Source organism: Propithecus coquereli, unplaced genomic scaffold (assembly GCF_000956105.1).
Source record: "Propithecus coquereli isolate 6110/MARCELLA unplaced genomic scaffold, Pcoq_1.0 Scaffold37, whole genome shotgun sequence".
NCBI classification, from domain to species: Eukaryota; Metazoa; Chordata; class Mammalia; order Primates; family Indriidae; genus Propithecus; species Propithecus coquereli.
Genome location: NW_012149396.1, coordinates 8,164,503 through 8,189,396, shown reverse-complemented (window position 1 = coordinate 8,189,396; position 24,894 = coordinate 8,164,503). Strand labels below are relative to the sequence as shown.

General features: G+C 44.8%; 1 protein-coding gene across 1 annotated transcript; it reads left to right on the top strand.

The window, feature by feature from the left end:
* The first annotated feature begins 1,445 nt into the window (after nt 1-1,445).
* CPLX4 (complexin 4) lies at nt 1,446-21,247 on the top strand. The gene is made up of 3 exons (XM_012651750.1): nt 1,446-1,812; nt 7,376-7,463; nt 20,820-21,247. Exons 1-3 carry the CDS (start codon nt 1,646-1,648, stop codon nt 21,045-21,047), a joined length of 483 nt encoding a protein of 160 aa, XP_012507204.1. The 5' UTR covers nt 1,446-1,645; the 3' UTR covers nt 21,048-21,247.
* The last annotated feature ends 3,647 nt before the right edge of the window (nt 21,248-24,894 follow it).

Here is a 24,894-nt window from a genome sequence, read left to right as displayed (position 1 = left end):
GAAGGTGAATTTGAACAGAGGCCTGAAGTCAGGGAGGGTGAGCCATGGGAAACGTAGAAGGAAAACAGTCCAGGCCAGGAGTTTCCACCAGGACAAAGGCGGGAACCAGTTTGGTCTAAGGGACAATAAGGACATTAGTGTGATTAGAGTAGAATGCGCAAAGGCAACTTGGTAGGTGAGAGTGGAAGGTAGGCAAGGGCCAAACCATGCAAGGCCTTGCAGGCCACAGTAAGGAGTGGGGGTTCTACACTAGTATGATAGGGAATCATTGGGAGGAATCCTGGGGTATTTGTTTCGAAAAGCGAAAGTGGAACTAAGTATTAATGGACGTTCTAGTCAGAGAGCTCTAAGTTTACATTTCACCCTGAATTACCTTTGTTAGTCTTTCGTATTGAGACCACTTTAGCAGCATTTTAGAATAGATTAGTGAAAGGGAAGACCTTAAAATATACGAGGCAGACCTTAAAATATGTAAAGTAAGCATTTTAGGCAAAAATCCAGATTTTATAATTCTATACAGTGTGAGGATAATCACCTGTGTCCTGAGAGGGGCCCCACCTTCTGATAAAATAACAAACATCAGTTACAACTGGGTTACGTCTCTTTCCTCCCGCCCCACCCCCTCCCGGAGTGCTTTAATTAGAAAGATACTAGCATAGATTAAAGTCTTAGCCATACTCAATTCTTCCCTTGACCTGAGGAAAACCACAGCTGTAGAGAATCCTCAGTGTTAGAAAACATTGTCAGTTTCATCCACGTGTACCAGTGAGCGCAAATACAGCACCCAGGAGGGGGACCTGTGCCTAAGAGGAAAAAGTGATCTGTTACATATTGATGATTTGACCCGCATAGGGTCTTATCTTCTGGATCAGAGCCTCGGAAGTATCAAGCACATCATTTCCATGCAGGAGAAGGCTAAGATAATCTTCCAGACATAAACGAAGGACCCACCGGCTGGCCCTTGGGACTTGCCTTTTGGTTGTGTATTTACGTGTGAGACACAGTAACCACTGAAGCAATAGGAAATTCAAGCAAACCAAAAAGCAAATCCTTGCATAGTACTTAGACTCCAATGAGATAAAATGATGGATCAAAAGGATTATTTTTGCTTAATGAAGCATTCTGGGTTTTGAGTGTCATTGGACTCAATTTTTCAACAGGATGTTGTACTCCAGGGCTGGAATTTGGAAATTCCACAACAGCTATATAATCAGTCAGCTCTGATTAATTTAATTGAAACAGGACTCTTGAAGCCCTGCTGTGCTTATAATTACAAATTTAGAAATGGGTAGGGAGAAAGGGATAGATAATGTGAGGGGTGTTTTTCCCCCCTGTGAAATTAGCTGAGTGTATTAATTCAGAAGGTAGTCAGTTGCCTCTGATTGCATGCTTTGGTAATCTGAACCATCTGCCTGTATATACTAAGGAGTTCACCACTTTAATCCAGCTTACGGCCGACAAACCCCTCTTCGCTACGATTATGCCCTTGAGTAGATGAGGCTGTGCAAAAGTCCTTTGCTCTTAAATGTATTGCTGCTGTTGAGAATATTTGGAGGTTTTTCTCTTGGCTTTGTTTTGTTTTTGTTTTGTTTTGCTTTTTTAAGTTTTGTCTGAGTTTTGGTTTTATTTTCCTGGGGCAGAGACGATGGCTTTCTTTATGAAAAGTATGATAAGTAACCAGATAAAGAATTTAGGACTTGGCGGTGGGTCTGAAGAAAAGAAAGAAGAAGGAGGTACATCTGATCCCGCCGCAGCTCAAGGGATGACTAGAGAGGAATATGAGGAATATCAAAAGCAAATGATTGAGGAGAAGTGAGTACCTGCTACTTCATTTCCCTTTTAAAAGCAAAAGAAATTCGCTCTGGCCATGCCTTCTTCAGTTCCCCAATTTATTTCTCTTTGCTTTTCAAGACACCTGTCCTTTTCCTGTTTGCCTCTATCCCGAGGAAAGGCAGTTTTACTCCAGTGAACGCTCCCCTAGCATCAGCGGCCACTCTGTTCTATGTGCTACATGTATGCATGGAAACGAAAAGTGCTTAATGATTCCATACGTCCTTCGTAAAGCGGTTTAACACTTTCTGGTCTAGGCACGTTTTAATTGACCTCAATTAATTGTTCAAACGAAAACTGGTGAGTCTAACTAGCTTTACAGCCTTTCTGAAATTTACCCTTCTAGCAAGTAGATAGTCCTCACATTGTAGGAATTCAGACTTTATACCTAGAAGACGGCCCTAAAGAACATACGGTGTAACCGCCTTGATGTTATGTGTGCAAAAAGCCCAGAAAGCACAACATGACAACTATGTCATGAGATTTAGCTTATCAAAGAGTATGAATAGATTTGTGGACTGTTTATTATGAAAATTCTAACAGAAAAGTGGAATAGTATGACAAATACCCATATATACATATGACATAAAGTCAACAGTTAACATTTTACCATATTTGCTGATATATTAAATACATGATAGGTAATAATTTTCAAAGTAAATTACAGTTATCATGATACTTTACCCCTAAATACTTTAGCCATCTACCTCCAAAAAATAAGGGCTTTCTTCTGGCTACATAAAAAAGAATTGAAACATCCACTAGAGGTTAAATGTTTATCATACGTCTCAAAAGAAAAGCATTTCTTTTTTGCCACCACGGCTATTTTGCTAATGATCAATTACATAATAGTTGCCTCAGTCCTATTGCTAAGATGATTATAGGTGAAAAGGTTAACGACCTGAAGGAAACTAAGAAAGTACAAAGCCTACGTTTAGTGGAAACCTTGTCTATTGTATTTTTTTGAAAGAAATTGCGGCTTATAAACTACCTAGAATGTATTATGCTTGGCTCTGCAGTAGATTAAAGTAAGTTTAAAAAAAAAAAACTAAATGCCACTACAAAAATGACGTTGGTGCTAAGATGTGGGCAAAAGAAGCAGCATTCCTTGAATATTGGCTGGCTTTGCCTATGGCATGTAAAAGAAAAAAAGCTGTAAAAGAAAAATAAGTATCAGATAATGAATAACTAGAACAATAACACCAAACGTTCTCAGCTCAAGCAGATTAGTGAAAATGGTCAGAAATGTAGACTATATACCTAATCATGCAAAATATCACTTAATACGTCCAAGCAATACATCTGACCACAGATATGGCATCTGTTTGATTAATATTCTAATTTTTAAAAATTCTGTATCTAGACAGATCAAAGCTCAAAATGGTTAAATGGTGTGGTCAATCAGTAGATTACATTGTCAGCTACTTAACTTTTCACATGTGTGTGTACGAATATTGTAAATTTATGTCATACCCAATTTAAGAACTAATAGCAGGACAATGGGGCAGCCTGCTTCCCTACGGCAAAGAGGGATGACTTCCAGTCCATTGCTTGAGTTTTTAAGAGCTTCATCACCTAGAATGCAACATGAGGAGGCATCAAAAACGGTTCATCACAAGTTAAATGCAGAGAGTTACAGACAGTATAGTATATATAGTAATTAAAATGAATATTAGCAAATAAAAGCCTCCTAAACCTGTCCTCATCATTTTAGAGAAGTGGGGGAATTGACTCTACTAATTGTACATGAAAAGCTACTTAACAATATACCTGACTGCACATTCATTTTTGTTTTTCTTCTGTGTTCAAATTTTTTTTACTACTCGTACCATGAGCACTGAAAGAGGTCTATACCTACAGAGAATACTTGGAAAGGAAAGCAAACAATAGTTTGTTTATCCCTCCATTTTTCCCTATTATATTAAAACACCCCTTTGCCTTAGTTATGGTTCAGTAATTGCTACAGTACCATTTATAACTTGACCCTGATCTGCTTTATTCAATAATTGTTTGGACCCCCGCTATGGGCTTGGCATTGCAAAGAATGTACTGAGATGGAAGACATGGGCTTTCTTCTGCGGGAATTTACCCTTTGCTTTGGGGAGACAAGCTACATGTGACTATAAACAGAGCAACCAGTTTTTCTGAGTGATTTGCAGACTAACTCTGGAGGACTGGAAGCTGAGTCTGCGTGGCATTAGGATCACCAAGTGGATCAGTGGAGTTTATACAGTTATTTGATTTTCCACAAAGGTGCCTAAATAATCAGGTGGGGAAAGGAAAATCTTTTCAACAAATGATGCTGAAACAACTTAAAAAAACATTGAACTTTGACCCCTACCTCTATACACAAAAATTAATTTGATATGCATCATACGCGTGAACATAAAAGCTAAAATTATAAAGCTTTTAGAAAAAAATTATATCTTTGAAACTTGGAAGTGGGTAAAGATTCCTTTATCATGACCAAGAAAACAATGATCATAAAATTTTTAAATGATCAATTAGAATCTAAATTAAAAACTTTTGTACATTAAAAGACACCATTAAGAAAATGGATAGTCAAGCCACAGATGGAGAGGAAATATTTGCAAAACATATTTCTGACAAAGGCCTGGGATCTAGGATATATGAAGAACTACAGTAATAGAAGCAAAAAAAAATGGGCAAAAGATTTGAACAAATACTTCAGAAATATATACACAGCCCATTAGTACATGAAAAAGCTGCTTAATGTCATCACTTGTCTTGGAAATGGAAAAAATTAAAATCACAGTAAGGTACCACTACATACACACTAGGATAGCTAAAATTAAGAAGACCAAAAATATCAAATGTTGGCCAAAATATGAATCCCCTAGAACTCTTTTTCCACGTGTTGAGGTATAAGATAGTACAACCACTTTGGAAAAAGATCTGCCTGTTTCTTATAAAACAAAACATATTCAGCTAAGTTACCATAAAAGAACCCAGCAATTCTATGTCTATCTAATTTACCAAGGAAAAATGAAAATCTATGTCCACAAAAAGAAACTAGTGCAACAATATTCATAGCAGCTTCATTCACCGTATCCCAAAACAGGAAATAGTTCAAGTGTCCATCAACAGGAGAATGACTAGAAAAACTGTGATATATTTGTACACACAATAGAATACTACTCAGCAGTATCAAGGAACAAACTACTGATAAATAAAACAACATGGATGAATCTCAAAAGTTTTTACACTGAAAGAAGGCTTACACAAAAGAAAATGACATGTATGGTTTTATATTTATGAATTTCTAGAAATGGTAAACCAAACTATGGTAGAAAAAGAATGTTGGTTGCTTTTAGGACTGGCTAGGACTGCGGGGGCAGGCATTGATTAGGAATGAGGATGACGGATTTCCCCAGGTGAGTAATGTTTTTAGCTTGATAAGAGTTTGGGTCTGTGCATTTTGGGGATCACCAAATGGTATGCTTAAGGTTTGTGTGTTGAATTGTATGCAAATTTTGCTTCACAAGAAAAACAGAACTGTAAACAGACATGTTGCATCAGTTAATGATAGACATGTTGAAGTGTTTGGGGGGACGTGTGCTAATTTCTGCAACTTTGAAATGCATCAAAAATAAAAATGGCTAGAAGGAGAAATATGTGCTAAAACGTATAGTGAGATGCAAATCATAGAATCTGGATGGTGGGTATATGGATTTCACTGCAAAATTCTTTCAACTTTTCTGTATGTCTGAAAGCTTTCATAGTAAAATTTTGGGGGATAAAGATCAGCTTCCTGCTCATGTCACAGTTTGCTAATCTCACAGACAGATCACTTTATTCTACTTCTTCTCCCAAACTAGAAGGTTGAACCCAATGCTCCCACACGTCTATTCCAGACCCGACGTTCTGTGAATGGAAATGAGTTCAGAGAACACCTGAGCCCAGGACCCGGTGACCAGTAGTTTAATCTGGTGGTTTGCTTCGGACCCAGCCCTTCCTTATTCTCAGTCTTTTGTGTAATGGTTAAGATTATTTCCAAGTTTGTAGTTAAGAAATAGAAATTGCTGGGCCTCGTGGTACATGCCTGTAATCCCAGCACTTTGGGAGGACGAGGCAGGAGGATTGCTTGTGGCCAGGAGTTTGAGACCAGCCTAGGCATCATAACGAGACTCCACCCATCTCTATAAAAAACTTTTTAAAATTAGCTAGGAGTGGTGGTGCGTGCCTGTATTCCCAGCTACTCAGGAGGCTGAGGCAGGAGGATCACCTAAGTCCAGGAATCCGAGGCTGCAGTGAGCTATGATCGAGCCACTGCACTTCAGCCTGGGTGACAGAGTGAGAGCCTGTCTCAAAAAGAAATAGAAATCAGTTTTCACCTGAAAATGAAAACAGGGGATTTTATTTTAATGCAAATAATGTTTTCTGCAAGGATGCTTCACTAAATCTATGAGCAGAAATCCCACCAGGCCTCACACGGCCTAACCTATTATAGGAAGCAGAAGGTGGTTGAGAAGCCGTGAGTGCTTTCTCCATCTCCTGCTGGAGCTTCTACCTGCTCGTGCTGCTTTGTTGTTTCTCAGCCAGCTTGCTCTGTTACTCAGACCACAGAGCTGGTGGACAATGACAGCCAATGGCCTCCAAGTTCACCTGTTACAGTTCTAGCCACACTGCAGATGTCTGTCTTTCTGAGTCCTAATTCCCAAAGAAGCGATTTCATTTAGCCAGCGTGGTCCGACCTAGTATAGCCAGAGGGCAGGGCCACGTGTATACATTTAGGCACCAGTGAAGCATTTCTGTGGGCAGCAGGGAAGGAAGGCAGTTCTTGTAAGTTTTGCAAACATCCGCAAAGGTGTCTGCTTTTGTCTGGATCAAGCACGGAAGTCCATTTCAAACCAGCATCATCAAGAATCCAATCAGGTCACCCACAGAGCAGGAACCCACCCCAGTCTGGCATTATGGAAATCTACCCTACCTTGTTTGGGGCTACCTCTTTCCAACTGGGGAAGGAGTACTGTGTCTAAATTGGGGTGTGGAGGGGGGGACAATGAAGCAAGACAGCTTTAGAGAATATCCCCAAATACCATGGCCTGCAAAACACCTCCTGCTCCTGGGTACTACGGCCCTGTTTCAGCTTGCATAAGAATCACTCAGGGAGCTTGTTCAAAATGTGGCTTTTCCTCACCTGCATGCGAGATTCTGATGCAGCCAGACTGGGATCAGGCCCAGGGAGCACCCAGGTGATTCTGAGGCAATGGGCCTAGGCCATACAGGCCACGGGCAGCTCTACTTTAGAAATAATCACCCCGCCCCTCTCCTGGTTTGCATCCTAAAGAGATTCCCAGAACCAAGTTGTCTTTGGGATTTAGGGGTCTGTACTGAGTTATGATGGTGGAGTATGGACAGAGAGGCAGGTGTTTGGGGAAAATCCCGTATTTGCTAGGTGTCTGCTGGCAGCGGGAACTCAGAAGGTATATCCCAGCGTCCGTCCCCTCTGAGCAAGCAGCGGCTGGAACATCCTTAGCTCTCTATGTCCTTCTGATCCTTGATTCTACCCTTTACCTTTTAGGATGGAAAGAGATGCTGCATTTACACAAAAAAAAGCAGAGCGGGCGTGCCTTAGAGTTCATCTCAGAGAAAAGTACAGGCTCCCGAAGGTAAGACTGTTACTGAACACAGTAAATATCTAATTGTTTTTTATTTAATACAAGACAGAGCATGTTTATCAGCAAAGAATCATGCTCATGGATACATATGTGTGTGTGTGTTAATCTTAATTGAGATGTTTGATATAGTGAAAAGAATATTGACCTAGGGGTGCATAAAAATTTGATTCCAGTTTTTAACTTAATCGCTATGAATTTTATTTTTGCTCAAAAAATGGAGTAATACCTATAGATGACATTTTTATATAAATTTATCTAATGAATATGGAACTTCTCTATATAAATACACAATGGGGATAATAATCACAGCTGATGTTTGTTGAGCTTCTCGGCGCCAGGCAATGTGCTTTGCATGCAGTTCATTTAGGTTCTACCATCACCTCCGTGTTACTGTGGAGGAAGCAGGCATAAAGAAAGTAAGCACGCCAGAGGCCAGTCAGCCAGGAAAGTCATAGCCCAGGGCCTTAAATTCTGGAATATTCTGCCTCTATTTGAAAGGAACGGTTGATTACTGAGTTTGGGAGATGATGTCACCTAGCACCACCTTGTCCCTCTCAGTGCTGGCTGAGAAGAGGACTGTCTGTAGGCTTTGGTCCAGTGGGTAGGTGGTTTACGGGTGGGAGGAGGATGTGTCGACATGTTATGGCATGTGGCTCGATGTGCTGTTCTAGGGCTTGTATGCAGTGGTGACAGAGGGCCCAGCACTTTGCTACTCTGGCTCATTTCTTCTGTCCCCATTACCCACTGCCACCCGGGGGACTGCAAGATCCTCTAACCGACTCCACCTTCCCCTTCTGGATTGGCTGATCAACTTCATATTCCAAAGATGCACCATGCCTTAGAGAACATCTTCCATCTGGAGACACCAAAGAAAAGACCCTTCCAAAGCCCATGATCCCCTCCCAAGTCTGAGAGCCACCTCTAAGTCTGGGTGGTTTAGAAAGTGCCGATAAGCCAATTCCTTCAATGAGTCCTCTGCAGATCCTCAAAAAAGCTGATTTCAGAAACTGCAAGCCCTGACCAAGGGAGAGACCACTGGCCATGCAAGGTCACTGCTGAAATCACCAAAGAGTTAAATATCTCCAACCTGTGGGAGAGGTTGATCCCTAAGGGGCCCAGGGAACCCAGGTTCTGCTCTCAGTAAGGAGAGGACAGACTCACTTTCATTTGCAAACAATTTGGAAAAGAATGGTTAGCTTTTCCTACTCTACCCTCCTTTCAGGTTTAATACTTTTTCCCACTGTGCTTGTATTTTGAAAGAGTGAAGCACTTCTAAACACTGTCCTTTCTACTCTCATCGTCTGGTGAATTTCCTGAAACACCCTGGCATGTCACGGGCTCTCTTTAGCAATGTGGGCTCCCCATAGGCAGGAAGCCTGCATCAGATTGAATCTGTTGCTGGGCTGAAGCCTCTTCCCCCGCCACCATCCCCATGGCTCCAACTGTTTAAAGCACCACAAATCTTGTTTAAGATGAAGCAGAAATTTAATACACATACACACACACATACTACACACACATACACACATATACATGATTAGCTGGGCACGCATCTCCATAAAGGTTGGGCTTTTTAAGGATTTATTTTTGACAACTGTAATTTTTTATAGGGATCTAAGAAGAATTGGTTTTCAATTATGGCTCTGTCTCTGTGACACGGGGCATCTTCAGATCGCTTTCAAAAATACCTGAGCCTCAGTTTCCTCCCTATAAAATGAGGGCAACAGTACCTCACTTCATAGGGTCTTTGTCTGAGATAATACAATGTAAAGGACCTAGTATAGTGCCTGACCAATGATAAGAGCTCAATAGGTGACAGCTTTTGTTATTGCTGTTATGATCTCTGTGCACAAACGTCTTATTTCTTACTAATAACAACTAGAGGTCTTGAATACCCTAAAAACACTTGCGTGTAATCAGTGCAACAGCTTGAGGCCCCTGAATCTCAAGACTGAGCTTTTGATTTTTTGCTGCTTCTCATGGTGAATCAGTGGTCTTGCTCATTTCCAGATCTTCAAGGGTGAACACTTTTAGGTTTAGGAGCAAGGTTCAGATGCTTTTAAGAGAAAAAATAATTCCCAAATCTCTGTGCCAAGTCATCCTTTGGGACAAGAGCCTTTCCGACAGAAACTATGGACAGAGGAAAGAATTATAGCCACGAAATGTGCAAATTCACATCCTCCCTGGAGAATGATAGTGACTGTATCTGCTTAGGCTACTGTTCCCTAAGCCAGCTGGGGGGACGGGTAGACACAAAGAAAGTTGATAAATTAACAGTAGAGCCCAATATCTTTTGTTACATGGCTCCCCGATGCTCACATACCCCTCTTTTCTGTAGCTGTTTCAAATGCACATAATACCTTTGAGAATCTCACCTGATTTTTTCATGGACCCTGAAAGAGACCTTGGAGTTTATCTAATAATCTAATTCTGCCACTGCCTCGTTTTAGACCTGAGGAAACGGCAGCCCAGGAGGGTTAAGCAGCTTCACGATAACCCACGCCTACTGAGCGACAGAACCAAGGTTGGAACTCTGGCTTCCCAACCATGAAAAAGAGCCACTTAACTCACAAAAGGATTTGAACACAGCTCCCTCTCTCCCCAAGGGGTCTGCTCTTTCTACTCTTAATATTTAGGCTGTCCCAAAAGACTTCAGGGCCGTTTTGAACTCTACGTGGCTTGAAACTGCCCCAAGACGTTTTGGACAAACTGCACTGCCTCACTATTTCAGGGAGGTGTCCCTGAGGGCCACCCCCAGCCCTGGGGGAGCATCTTCCTCCTCCTACCTTGTCTGATGGTTGCACCCGACACCTGTGAGTCGCTGCCTAAATTCCAAATACAGTCCAAGTAGATAGATGAGAATTTCCTTTGAAAGCATTCCACACTTCACTGTTCATTTCAAAGTTTACTTTCAGATAAGGACACTCGCCCTCCCCGCCCCCCCGGGTATTTTTATATTTGGTTGCGTTTTGTAAATACAAATAGATTCTACACACAATGTTTCTAGAATTTGCCTATGGTGTGAAAAATACCAGAAATACGAATAACACAATTGCCTGCTTTTTGTAAAGCACATGGAAATTCTAATCCAGTGTAACTCTCCATAAAAACAGTACTTAATAGAAACTATCCAATAAAAACCCAGCCAATCATAATCCACTTAGTCCAGATGTGGCTAACCTCCCATCTCTGCGCACGCCGTGAGCTTGCAGTCCGGCCGCACCCCTGTGGCCTCCTCAGCCCCCTGCGCTGTCACCTGTCACGTGTTACCCTGCGCCCCCATCCCTGCCCGCCGAGGAGGCTCCGGGTGCAGCGGGCCTTTGATAGCCCCCGTGGCGAGAAAGAGGCTGCGGGGGACAGGGGGACAGACAGGTTTCCGCCGGCGGCTCCCTCCGTGCAGAGCAGCTGCGCCTGCCCCAGCCAGAGCCCGGTGCGAGCGCCCAGGGCGCAGCGGCCGCCACCTGCGCTGTCCTCGGGTCCCCGACGCCGGGCGCCCCCTCGCGTTCCCAGGTGCAGCGGCCACCGGGCCCCGCGGATCGGGCAGAACCCGCGCTGTGGGTCGTGGCAGGACCAGGGCGGGGCAGAAATAAAATTCTGGAAGTGACTTTTTGTTTTTAAAGTCCATTATTTTGATATTAAAGACCAGACTGTGCATTTCGATCCAGCCAGCACAGGACCTGGTATTAGCTGTGGCCACCGTAACTAGGCTGGTGAGAGATTTTGAATGACAGCAATTGAGGACGAGTTGAAGGAATTGGAATATTCGGGCTTGAGAGGAGATGACTGGGGAAATGAGGCATGTGGGGGCATAATCATTTCCCAGGCCTCGAATGCCATGTTTTTATCCTAGTACTGAATTCAGCCCACTTAGCCAGCGTGGCTTGGCGCTGCTGGTCGTTTCTGACCTGTGGGCAACTCTGAGGTCTTTCTTGGATCATGCAGAGGAAGCCTTCACAGTGGAACTTTTAGAATGCCACCAGAACGCCGCGTGGGAATCTGAGTTGTAGGTTTTTGTCTCCTAGGTTCCTAAGTCATTACCCGGGTCCCCTCCATGGGGCTGGGCATCTGGGGTCATCTGAGGAACATGCCAACCATCGCTCCCCACCCCCTCTAAGTTCTCTCCCTAGGACAGGTCTGGGGTCCTGGATGACCACAGTACTTTGACTCCTGGACTCGAGTGTCTGAATGGTGTTTGTCTTTTATTAGACTTATTTGTTACATTCAGAAAGCACACACCATAGACGTGCACCCAGCAGATCAATGGTAAGGTGACACGTGTAAATTCAGGGACGGCCAAAGGTCACAGAGCTTACTAGGACAGACGGGGACTTGAGCTTCCTTATTCTCATCCAGTACTCTTTCGTGCCCCCTTCTCCCCACAGTCCCTCTAAACTGTGCCTCGTTCGTGGGGCTGGACTTGAAAGCTGAACACACCGTCTAAGAGAGAAAATGGCACTGTGCGGAAAGCGAGGGTCACCAGGCTTTAGTGAGCTCCTAATAACCCTCCCCTCCCTGGGAGGTTTGCCAACTGCCTAGCCCTGTGCCATCCTGTAAAAGCCATATTGGGTAAGCAGTTGTCGTAACAGTATTAACAGTCCACAGGGAACAGATGAATTTAACACGTCCTCCAGCTAACAAGGGGTGACCCCCTGGGCACCCCATTCACAATTCCCCAGGGTCCCCACCACAGCGGTTACGTAACAGCAGGATTCAGTTCTGGACCCTTCCCTTACCACAGCCCAACGGGGAGCAGATTTGAGAAAATGTCTTCCCGGGAGCTGTCAGCTCTAATGAGGATAACTATGTCACATTTTGGAATCAGAACAGTATTTTCTAAAGAAATTATTTGGCTGGCGTTTCCTATGAAAAAGAGTTTCACTCTATTGCTGACCGGGAAAGCAAATCTGGACTCTTTGAAAAGGAACAACGTAGGCCTTAGCCCTCTAGGCAAACAGAGGTCTCGAGTCCCAACTTCATCGTTAATTGTTAATGACAATACTATTTGTTGTACTGAGGTCTTTTGATGACCGTTGTTAATTTCAGCAATCAGACAGATAACCAAATAAGTGCAGTAATCAAACTGCAGTCATCTGCAGTATATATATGTGTATATCTATACCAGTCATTATAATGTTCATGTACCCATATTAGTCTATGTTGATTTCCTCTTGTTTTCAAATTATAGGTCATTAGAGGACTTAAAATGCCTAAAGTAATCCATGGTGCTCACATTAGATTTGGATCCCACTCCACTAATTATTCTCAATCCTGTATCTTCAGTTTCTCCTCCTCTACTAGCCTCTCCTTTATAAAGGAAGTCAAATCTCTCCCAAAAATCAAATGGTAGTTTCTGAGTGAACATGCCTTTCTAGGTATCTTCCCTTGAATGGCTCTGGTTCCCACTGCTCTGCTGAAACCTTCCTTCAGACCATCAGTATCTGTCTATAAATACAATAGAGAGCTCTGTCATTTTCATTTAACACTGGTGGTTGCTTCCTCTTTGAAGCGCTCTCTCTCCTTAGCTTCTGGACATCACCCTTCTGTTGTTGTTCTCCTTGAACTGTTTCTTCTTCATCTTTTTCATGGGTTACCCTTCCCCTGTCTGCCCCTAAATTGTGGGATATTCCAGGGTGCTCCCTTGGTCGGCTCTTTTTCTCACTCAAGTCTGTACATTCCTCCCGGATGGCTGCATCTTGCTGTTGCTTTCCGTTACTACCTACATGTTGATGACTCTCATACCTGTACCTGCAGCGCACACCTTCTCCTGAAATTTCACAACTGCATCTACCCTTACTCGGACACCTCACAGGTAGAACATGCTCACATCCAAAATCCATTCACTCATTATCCCCCTGAACCTGCCCCTCCTGCAGGCTTCCCTTCCACAGGTGGCTCCCCTGGCCAGCCTGTCCCCCAGACGGGCAGCCAGAATTCACCCTTGACTCTTCCCACCCCATTTCAGCCTCACACCCAGGAAATCACCAGGCCACCCTGATTCACCTCCTGAGTAATTCTCAACTCATCTCCAAGTGCAAATCTCATCATCTCTCCCCTTTCCTGCAATAGCCCTTCCATAGCTTTTCGACTTCCCCTCAAAACTGAAGTTTCCAAAATGCAAATCTGATCCTATTCCTTCCCTGTTTCAAAAACAAAAAATTGGCTTACTATGACTTTTTAGAATATAGTTCAAACTCCTTGACCTGAACACCATGGCTCCCATTTTTTCACTTTTCCATGGCCTTACCTCTTGCCACTCCCTGCCTGGACTGGACCTTCCTCCTGCTCTGTCCCCTGCACCTTGCTCCCTGTGGCTCTTTCCTTTCTGTAACACTTTTTTTTGGTCTAGTGCCACTTCTTCCAGAACTCCCTGTGATTTCCCTCCCCCAACTAATTCTGGATTGGGTCACCCTCTTCCACATTCCCATAACACCTTGACTGGATGTCCCCGATATCATCTTTCAACCCTGAATATTGGCACCTACTACATGCTCCTTAACAAAAAGGGCTGACTTTTTAATCTTTGTCCCCAATGCCTACTGTGGTGCCTGACATACAAAAGTTGCACACACACAACACACACACACAGACACACACACAATGTTTGCTGAATGAATGGATGTTATTGGGAAAAAGAAAAGAAAAGAAAAAAAAAACAAAACCTAAACATGCCCCAAGAACAAAGTATCAAAAACAACAGAAAGAATTTATCTGCCATATGTGATATTAAAATAAATTTTCATAAAAAGAACAAGTCTGGATTTGACATTATAATTTTGTATGAAACACAAAGGTTTCTTTGTAGTATCATTAAAATGTCATATTTCTTCAAATAGAGGAAGTAATACGTTTTAAACAAAGCCGCAAGATTCTTTCTAGAAGCAAATGTGCCTCTCTCCCTAGCCAATTTAAAATGTATATGTAAGTCAAGCCAAATTAATAAGAGAAAACTGTTCCACAATGAACCCTAATCCTATTAACGGAATTGTCACTCTAGGTTAGCCATTGAAAAATAATGTTGTGCCCCTGCTGAGCTATATGATTTAGGTACACCTGGTGTTTGTCTGCTGTATTAAGGACATCGTTCCTTCTTTTAAAAGATGAATATAGAAAAAAAACCTTATCAAGAGAGTTGTCTTTAAATGTGTCACATGGAAAGTTCCATTAGAATTGAATTTAAAATTTGCCTCTTAAAAAATAATGAAGATGATTCTGTGAACCTCTCTTTGCCAGCCGCCTTCAGATTAGGAGCTCTTGGGACTGCCCAGCAGGGTCCGAGACACCAAAACCTCCTGCTTCCGAGCAGCTGTGTCTGGTGGCTGGGCGACGGGGAGGCCATCAGAGGCCCCAGAAGCCACCATATCTTCCTTCCCTCCCACCCTGCCCCAGTTCTGTCTGCTCCTCCTACTCATGTTCTTGAAAGAGCAGTGGACTGAGTGTCCACAGGGAACGTGGGGATGGAAAGAAAGTCACTGGACACTAGTGAAGCAGAACTTCAACACTTGGCCACTCCAGTTTTCTCACTTAATCCTCACAACTGTCCTATAAGGTAGGTGGATATCACTTCCCCTTCACAGATGAGAACACTGGCTCAGAGAGGGAAAGCAACTTCCCAAGGCCACACAGCCAGTCAATGGCAGAGCAAGATTCAACTCCAAGCAGATCTGACCCCATGGGCTATGTTTTTCTACTAGACCCTCTGGTAGCCTTGCTGGGTTCTCGTCCCCTAACAAGCAGAATGACATTGTTGCAAGGATCTTCACCTCTCAGGGCCTCAGTTTCCTCATCTGTAAATGAGAGGCTTGTGACCTCTAGAAGCTTCTTGAGTCTCTATGGAATGTCTTCATAAAGGAAAGAAGTGTGCACAGCTGTGCACAGAATGTCAGAATCTAGACATTCTGGTTCCATGGAGAGCCCAGTGCATGCACACTCTCCGTCAGCATTAGAAACTGACGCCTGTCATTTGAGAAGACAAATCCACACCATCTGTCCTACTCTGGGTGTGCTGAGGGCTCTTTAAGTAGCTAAAGAGTGGAGAACAGCAGTAGAGCGTAGCATGAGGAGCAGCCAGCATGTCCCACACCAGGGCTTCCATGCCAGCCACACAGTAGAGTCACCTTGGAAGCTTTTTAGGGCAGCAGCCTTGCTCATAAGCAGGACAGTGAGAGAGGCTCGTGAAGACAAGTGCCTGACTGCTAAAAGTCCGTGACCCTCACAAATGCATCGATATCGCATGTTAGGACAACTTGTCAAAGTGAAAGAAGTCCATTTATCTAGACATCTGGTATCCTGTGGACAAAAAAATAAACAAAACCAGAATCAAATCTACCTAGCACCAGTCACCCTGGCATTTGCTCATACACCAAGTTCGATTGACTGGACTCTAACAAGCGGTGAACACTCAGCTTTTTGAAGACAAAACCATCTGAGATAATTTATCATTGCATCTCAAGTTCGGTAAAAGATGAAGCCTGGTTTGTCAAGGTTTAGGGAGTAGCAAGTCTGAAATCCAAGGTCATGCCTGACCTTTGGTGAGAGGTCAGGGATCAGTCTCAGGGAATGGCAGAGGCGGGATATGGGGCTATTTAAATAATGGGGCATTCAGCATTGGCAATGAAGATAATAAGTCTGGTTAAAAACAAGAGATTAAAATAGATTCTGGTCAGCTGGCATAAAAATAATTAGCTCTTAACTTCATTAAACAATATCCCAAATTGATAAGATTTCTAGAAATGAGACCTCTGAAACGGAACCTCTGAGAACAAAGTGTAGCCTATAAGTCCCCTAATTAGGTGCTGGCTCCGTCTGCTCCCTCATTCATTCATTCACTCACGCCACGGTTCTCAGCCCGGAGCCTCCCCGCCCTCCCTGGAGCTGCTTCCGGCTGCGCTGATGCTGATTCATATTGGCTGGAGCTGCGCTTGTACTTGGGGGTAGTAATGAGGCATTGCTGCCTTTCCTTGAAGTGTGAACTGTGTCCAAATATTCCTGGTCTCCCCGACCTAAGATTTGTCAATGGGCAGCAGAAAGTCTGGACAAGACGTTCATTGTTTGAATTGTAGACAAGGTCCTGTCAGCAGGGCGGTTCATTAGGAAAGGAGGAAACAAGGCTGCCCAGTGTCCACTGTGTAAATCCCATTTATGCTCCTTAATTGCCTGCTCTGTCCCGGATCTTTCTCTGAAGGGCAGACACTCTCCCACTGTCTGTTTCACTGTCCATGCTTTTTTATCCCAGGGATCCTTGCAGCAGCGATCTTGACACCGAGCCGCCCTTTTCCTCTAAAATATTAATAACCGCTGCCACCATTTGTCCAGGGCTGAGAAGCTTACGAGGCTGTTTCACAACATGTCTCATTCAATCTGCTCAGTAATCCCCTGAGCGGCCCTCCCACTGGGCCTCAGAAACATAAGGTGACTTGCCCAAGGTCATGCATTGGGTGAATGACAGATCTGGGCCTTGAACCCAGGTCTGCCAACTCTAAATCCTACAGATTTCCCGCTGTCATAGGCTGCCTCTGCAGGGTGACAGTCTGGGAAGGCCGCAACTTTTTACAAATGAGACATTTGAACACTTGGCCAGTTCTAGGTCTGGGGTAGTGCAGTTAGTTGGGACCCAGTGTGAACAAGGCCAGAGGCCCAGGTTTGGTTCCAGAGGGCTTCATCTTGTTCTTTAGCCGCCCAGTGGCCCTGTATGGTTGTCCTGCCCTCGGTTTGAGGTGTCCCCAGCACAGGCTGCAGCCCAGGGCAATTGATTCCAGTACGAGAATCATCACCTGAAGCAACCGTGATGCTGACAGAGGCTCAGTAGCATTGACCTTCTAGAACAACAATGGGTGTAGGACTTTCTGACCACAGCCATCGGCCACACCCAATGCTGCCTTTAGACCTGGACAGCTGAGGCCACCTGCCCTGGGCCACACTCTTGACAGGGCTCTTGTTATCTCTCCTCCAGCCCTAGTCTCCCGTGGGGGGAGGAATCTGCAGGGCCAACGGGCACGTCTACCCAGAGCCCACACCCCTCTTTTAGACCATACTGTGGCTGTTCAGGCTCCCAAATGCCCCGCAGGCCCGTGCTCCTGAGAGGGGCTGAGCTGCTGGCCAGGCAGCGAGGCCTGAGGAGTGGGGGATGGGCCGCACACACAAGGTCCTAAGGCTCTTACCAGCGAGGACTGGAGCCAGGGACTGGGAAACAAGAGGGCCAGGCCATGAGCTGGGACCTCTGTCAGTGCTCGTCCTCTGCCACCCACAAATATTAGGGCAGGCCTGACAAGAGATGATGAGGGCAGCTTGGGCCAGCTAGGTAGATTTCTCCTAGAACTGAGGGCCTAGTGCCAAGAGGCAGTGACTAAGCCCGACTTATTAGGAAAACCGAGCCCGTGGAGCGAAGGTAGGAATCCTTGCTAGGGTCAGAGGTGAGGTGCGAAGAGAGCAAGGCTTCCTGACCCCTACGTGCAGGGCTACCCAGAGCCAATTCCTCCGCCCACCTCTGAAGGTTATTATCTCTGTGAATAGCTACCACCAGGGACATGCCTAATGGATTCTAAATAATTCCGTTATCACCTAATTGATCTGCCACAGCTCTAACAAAAATAATCCAATTCCCAATATATGGATAAGGAACTAAAGCGCAGAGAAGTTGTGGAAGGCATCCAGGCCTCGCATCCGGTACGTGGTGGAGCTCACGCTCTCCCTTGGCAATTTGACTCAAACCAATGCCCTTAACCGCTGGGCTGTGCCGCCCCAGCAGGAGTATAACGAGAAGTCGGTAGCTATGAAAACAGAGCTCTTTACAACAAAGAGGACTTACAAATTTAAGTATTAATAAGGCTGTTATAGTCCCTGAAAATAGGCTCCTTGAATCATTCAATAAACATTTATTCCTTGTGTCCACATCCCAGAAGCTCTGCTGGGCTCTGAGACATAAAGATGAGTAAGTTACAGCCCCTGTGTTCAAGAAATGCTGAGCAGTGGTTCTCAAGCTTTAGCAAGCACCAGAATCGCCGGGAGGGCTGGTTAGAGCACAGATTGCTGGGCCCACCCCTGAGTTTCTGGATTGGTAGGTCTGAGCAGGGCCTGAGAATGTGCATTTCTAGTGAGGTCCTGGGAGATGCTGCTGCTGTTAGCCCAGAGAACCTACTTTGAGAACCCCTTTGGTAGTTGTCAGAATGACCAAGAAGCCTTCTGTGATGTAAAGTGGAATCGCACTGCTCTCCCCTCCCTGGGCAAGAGGCATGAGGATAAAATGAACCCCAGAGTCACCCTTGAAGGAGGAAATCATTCCAAAGCTTCTTCAAAGGTGGCAGGGCCACAGAGGGTGGCCTGGCTGAAGTTTTCCTGCAAATGGGCAGCAGGAGAGCACCATCCCGCGAGCCCTTGTGAGTGGGTCGGGTCTTTCTTAGCACCAGCTTGCTGGCTCACTGCCCTGTGGCCCCTCTACCTGCCTGTCCCTCCAGGCCCACAGCGGTGACTCTGTCCAGGTTTGAACCTGGTGACACATGCAGGGATCTTACTACCAACCAAAGGGGAGGTGCTGGAATACCCAGGAACGTCTGTTCAAATCATTTACATGTGATTTCGGGGTGCATAAGAGAGGGCAGACGCCCTGCATTTGCGGGAATTGAGAATGGGCCGGCTGCAGTTGTGCAAATGCTCGATTGGCTGGGAGCCCCCGGGGATTAACTAACTAATTAATCCCACAACAGTTTGACGAGGAACTAATTAATCCGTTAAGCACTTGAAGGGTCCAAGGCCCTGGCCAAATGCAGAGAGAGCCGCTGAGAGTGGCTCTCCTCCCTGCAGTCTCCAGGGAGGGCCTAGGAGAGGACGGTCCCTCCCAAAGGCACTGATCTCCTCTGCATCAGAAATCTGTCACTCTGTCTGGGGAATTGAATCAAAGAGAAGAGCTCTGGGGAAAGGCAGGCACGTTCCAGTCTCTCCAAGGATGGGAGCCAAGAGTATTAATATTAGGAAGATCTCAGCCATCCGATCCCTCCAACCCACTTTACAGATGGAGAATAAAGTTTACACGTTACCCTGGAACCCAGAGATAGCTGTTTCTTTCTGATCGTTTCTACTCAGTACCCAGGCGAGGGGAATTCAGATCTTCCTTTAGGTGTGTTGTCTTTGACGCCACCTGGGAAGTCAGCAGGTGCAGAAATCTTTCTTAAATCAAATCAAGGTGGTCTGATGAAAACTAAGATGATCATTTTATCCTTCTGTGATTTTTCATGAACTTTGGTAACAAATTCAAGGCTGGTCCCAACAGATTCAGGTGGCCCTAACACAGACCATTTCCGACATCAGCCTCTCTGACCCTGTTTTTAGTCTTCTGTACCCTGGAAACCCAGTTCACCTCGTGTGACAATCTGACCTCTGGAAATTATCTGATGGTAGCCCTCTGGGAACGTGAGCCACTGTTAACCTTTCCTGGAGAACGTTTTTCTTTAGAATCTTCTCCCTCATTATGAAACAAAGGGCTCTGTGCCTAGTGGTAAAGGAATCTGAGAGACCAGGCAGCATGCATTAAGAAATTCTGGGACAGCCATGCCTGGAATCACAAAATAAAATGTGCAAGCCAGACTGTGGTGACAGCATCAGCAGCACAGAAGGCTGTGCTCTCAGTGCGCCAAGTAGGGGCAGAGCCGTCGATGACTCCCTTAATAAACATGCATTGTGTGCCAGACTCCACTGTAGGCATTAAGTGTGGAAGGTTGAATTCAACATCTTTCTTTGCCTCCACGGGGCTCCCTGTCTAGTGGAAGGGAGAAGAGAAGCAATGGCCAAGCAGAAGTTGCCACTAAAGTGTGATAAGTGACTGTCTAGTCACTGCAACCCAAAAACCACCCTCCAGGGTGGGGTTGGCCAGGCCACTGGGTCTTGGCACGGAGCCGAGAGACTCTGCAAAACTTGCAGAGCTGCCCTGAGGTGGAGCTGGGGTGTGATGCTCCAGCTTTCTCGTGCATCAGCGTCACAGGGAGCACGTCTTAAAATCCACATGGCTGGGCCCACCCCTGGAGTTTCTAATTCAGTAGGTATGGGTTGGGGCCGGAGAATCTGTATTTCTAACAGGCTCCTAGATGATGCTAATGCTGCTTGTCCAGGGGTGACACGTGGAGAACCACTGTGCTGGAAGGTTCTGGTCCACCTAAGGGGCAAAGAAGGAGGGACCTCCCAACAGGGAGCTCTGGCCTCCACGACGGCCACCAGGACCAGTCAAGCATGCCATGCACGTCATTCATTCTTGACAGACCTCTGTTTTCCTGCTGCTTTTAAAATTTTATTAATTGATCTAGTTGGCTGGTTGCTTAATTTCAGAGTTATTGTCTATCTCTGTGCTTGTTTTTCACCTAGAGTGAAATGGACGAGACTCAAATCCAGCTGGGTGGAGATGATGTGGATGTGCCGGAAGATCTCAGGAAAATGGTAGATGAAGACCAAGAAGAGGAGGAAGATAAGGATTCTATTCTTGGGCAGTTACAGAATCTCCAGAATATGGACTTGGATACCATAAAAGAAAAAGCCCAGGCCACCTTCACGGAAATCAAGCAGACAGCGGAGCAGAAGTGTTCTGTGATGTGAGGGGCGCAGAGGGCCAGGGAGGGAACCAGGCCATGGGCAGAAGAGACCACTCTCCCATGGAGCGTTCCGAGCATTGTATATTTTAACGTAGTGAACACAGCCAGGAAAACCATGGTGATAAAGCGCTCTCTGCAAACACATAGACAACAATTTGATTGTTCTAAATGTTTCTGGCAGAGCATTTAGCTAGCACCTTGCAGTTATACTTTCCTTTTGGTTATGACTATGAAATTTCAGCTGTAAATAATGATGCCGAACTCATACCTGCTTAAAGATCTTGAGGACAGCCGAGAAGAAACAAAAGCAAATGGTATTTGCTCTCCAGTTTTCTTCCTTAGAGGGCAGGTCTCACCCTGCCTGACCATTAGTGTGATGTCGGGTCCCTTCAGAGAAAGATGTGGAGAGTCAGGGTGCTCACCGGGGCCAAGGCTACAGGCTCCAGGACAACCAAAGGTCACTGCATCTCTCTCCCCCCGGCGCCTTGACCTCGTCCATGCTTCTCATGAAGGTTGGCACCTGGACACTTCTCAGCCAAGTGGCAGCAGCAGGGATTTGGTAAAGGATGAGAAATGGAGGCAGAGAATAGACTTCACCAGGCCTTTGCGTTGGAGATCATGGGGCCACGTGAAGAGTGGACTGGAGGAGGCGAGATTAGAGGTAGAGGGACAACGAGGGAGGCTATTGCTATTTGTGAGTTGAGCTCAACTCCCCTTGTTTGCACTTGGTGGCAGCAGCAGGAACAAAGCAGGTAGACAAATAGCATTAAGAAGTTAAATCAGCCTCTCTCTGTCTCAGACTACCTTCTAATAAACCACACTGTCATTCGGTGCCACAGGCTTCCGGGAGAGACACTGATTTCTTTTTCCAAACATCTGCTCTTTCAAAGGGACTTATTCAAAAGACTTGGAGCATTTACCTCTATTTAGCCAAAGCCAAGCAAACCAAGACAAAATACCGGCTTTTTAATGAGTCTGTTCATAGAATGAAGAAGCTTAAAGACAAATTTTGTCAAGAAGGACTGTTCTATCAGAGGAAAAAGGAATTAAGACCAAAAAGTTAGGGGCTAATGTGTTCTACACCCAGAGCTCCCAAATGTGTTGTACAAGAAGTTTCATGTTATGAAAATGTGCAAATAAATTATTAGAGGTCCAGAATCTATGGTTCTTGGCAAAGTTTAGCTCTTCCTGAAAGTTCCTGGGAGAATATTGGTGCAAAGTTTGAAGTTAATTAGTCTGATATTCCATGAACCCAGATACTATGGGCACATTTTAAAACCATGCTTGTCTTTTATCAGAACTAGCATGTAAATTGTGATTTGTTTTATAGCAGACACTTTAAAATATTCACAATTTTTAAAACTATGAAATAGTTTTGGAGTTTTAATAGTTTTAGAAACTACAAAATAGATCAGATTTATCTTCAGTTCAATGCCTGACTCTGCCCTATAGTTGACAGGGTGGTGGGATGGGTGAGAGGGGCTTCATGGGGCCTGATGTTTGTACATTTTGTTGTGACATAAAATACTGTGGCTTCCAGATTGTCCCACAGAACTAGCTACAGGATGATGCAGAAGATTTGCTTTTTTTTGTAAAAGATGTAGCCAGTGCTGCTAAGGAAGTCACTAAATCATCACTTCATCTTGACAATCAAAATTACTCTGATACCATTTGGGCACTGTCCCAGTGGACCGCATGGCTGCTAGAAGATTCTGGCCATGATTCCTCTGATATCACAACACACAACACCATAACAATTCACACCACACCACAGCACAACATGCAACTCCATAACATAGCCCACCATGTCATACCACAGCACACAACAGTACAACATACCACACCACGTTACACCATGACACGCCACCCCACACCAAGCCACCCCTCACCACACCAGATTTCACCACCCTAATCATGTGTGGATGGGGTTGGGACAGAGAGGGTGTGTATTAGGGCATTCAGAAGGTCCCTTTCCTTTCTGAAAGGGCAGACAGGTGTCTATGCTATGCGATGTTGATGGGCACAAAAAGTTCTTTCCATCATCAAGACATAGAATCCAACGATTGCAAAGGACTAGGAGGGATGCTCTTCTGATCGCGCATACAATGAAGGAACCCCTTCCAGGATGTCTCAATTGAGCCTAATCTGCAAGCTTCCAGGGATGCCAAATTCATCATCTGCTGCTCCAAGGGAATTTAGCCACCAGCCCTTCCATTTGTAGAAACCTCTAACTGCTAGAAAATCCTTCCTTGTCTTCAGCTGAAAATGCATCTTTGATCCCCTTGTTATGGTTCTGTTGTTTGAAACTATACAAACTGCACCTACATTCTCAGTTAGGCCTTTGATGATGCCCCCAGGCAGTTTTCTTTTTTCAGGTAAGACATCCTTACTTCTTTTAATCAGTTCTCATCATACAGTAGGGACACTGCTAACCCACTGGGTAACTGTGCTCTGACTGTCGCTGTCTAGGAGTGAAGCCAGCCAGCCAGACAACTGCAATGCTCTTGCCTTCCACACCCTGACCTGGGACTTGGTGCTTAAAGCCATTCCTGATCCAACTCATGGTTAGGAATTAGGGGATTTTAGCCCCAGTCCCCTTGCATGACCTTGGACAAGTCATTTATCCTCTCTGAGATTCATTTTCTCAGCAGGAAAAGTGAAGGGGCAGAATCACTTTACATTCTGTGATTCACTCTATGGTTTCAGGATGGTTAGTATCAAACAGAGATTAACTTTGTGAAAGAGAGCACGTTAGCCCATTGTCACTGTCACAGAACTAGGTTTCAGTCCCTTTGCTAACTCCAGCTGAGCAAAGGGACAACAGGCCCTGGGGAAGAGAGAGATTTGGAAGGTACTAGAAGAGAGAGGGGTCAGGAATACAGAGAGTTGCTCTTGGAGAGAAAATCCAGAGATCCAGGGAGCATTTCTATCCAGGCAGAAAGAACCATAATGACTCTGGGAACAAGTGCTGAAGAATAAGTTCCAAGAAGACAAATTAAATGAACTTTCCAATTTTGCCTGGAGTTAGTCTAGTCCCAATTAGATACAGCCTCCTACAGTGTAATGAAGCTGGAGTTCTACTTTTGAAAGACTATTGATATAGGGAGCTCAGTTATCCAGAGACCAACTAACCCAGTTTGTGAGTTATATAGTCACTTCAGTTTTGCTCCTGGCACTACACATTTAGCCAAATCAGTGCTTACGAACAGAGCCATCAGAAACAGGGAGAGGAGTGAAATTTAAAATGAACACACTGGGGCTCCCAGCTTCTGATAACGGAGAATTAGCTCCTACTGGATCAACCCTCCTGCAGATCACACTTATAAACTCAACAATACAAAGAATCTACTGCCTGAAGCAGCCCAAAGCAGGTCTGGGCTGGAGGGAAATCAAATCTACTCTTGAAAGAAGGAAAAAGCACTGGTGAGTTTTCCTTTGTTTATAGGTTTCATCTGGGAGCAGACCCCAGCCGAAGCCAAGTAAGGTCACTAAAATTCAGATAGAAAACCTGCAGCCTTTATGGCTTTAAGGACCAGCAGCATTTGCGATCATCACAGCAGCTGTAAAAAGAAAGAGCAAGTCCTAGAAAGGAGAGAGCCACAGGAGGGGAGTTCTAAATTCTGTGTGTAAAGTCTGTTCAAGACCCTGGCCAATCACGTATCCCTGAACTATGCATGTATTAGGCAGACTCTGAGCAGCACAGTTAAGGCTAAACAAACTGAACTAAGAATTATGTTGCTGACCACTTACAGAAAGCACAGTTTTGAGTTTCAATCCAGCCAAGTTTGCTGACTGCTAAACAAATAGACAAACAAGGGAAAATAATCTTCAGAAAAACATAACAGAACTCA

Bases quoted from the DNA above. Each gene is read 5' to 3' on its own strand.
- CPLX4 (XM_012651750.1), top strand. From the start codon at position 1,646: ATGGCTTTCTTTATGAAAAGTATGATAAGTAACCAGATAAAGAATTTA. The intron at 1,813-7,375 runs GTGAGTACCTGC...TTTACCTTTTAG, and splicing joins AAGCAAATGATTGAGGAGAA to GATGGAAAGAGATGCTGCAT. The intron at 7,464-20,819 runs GTAAGACTGTTA...TTTTTCACCTAG, and splicing joins AAAAGTACAGGCTCCCGAAG to AGTGAAATGGACGAGACTCA.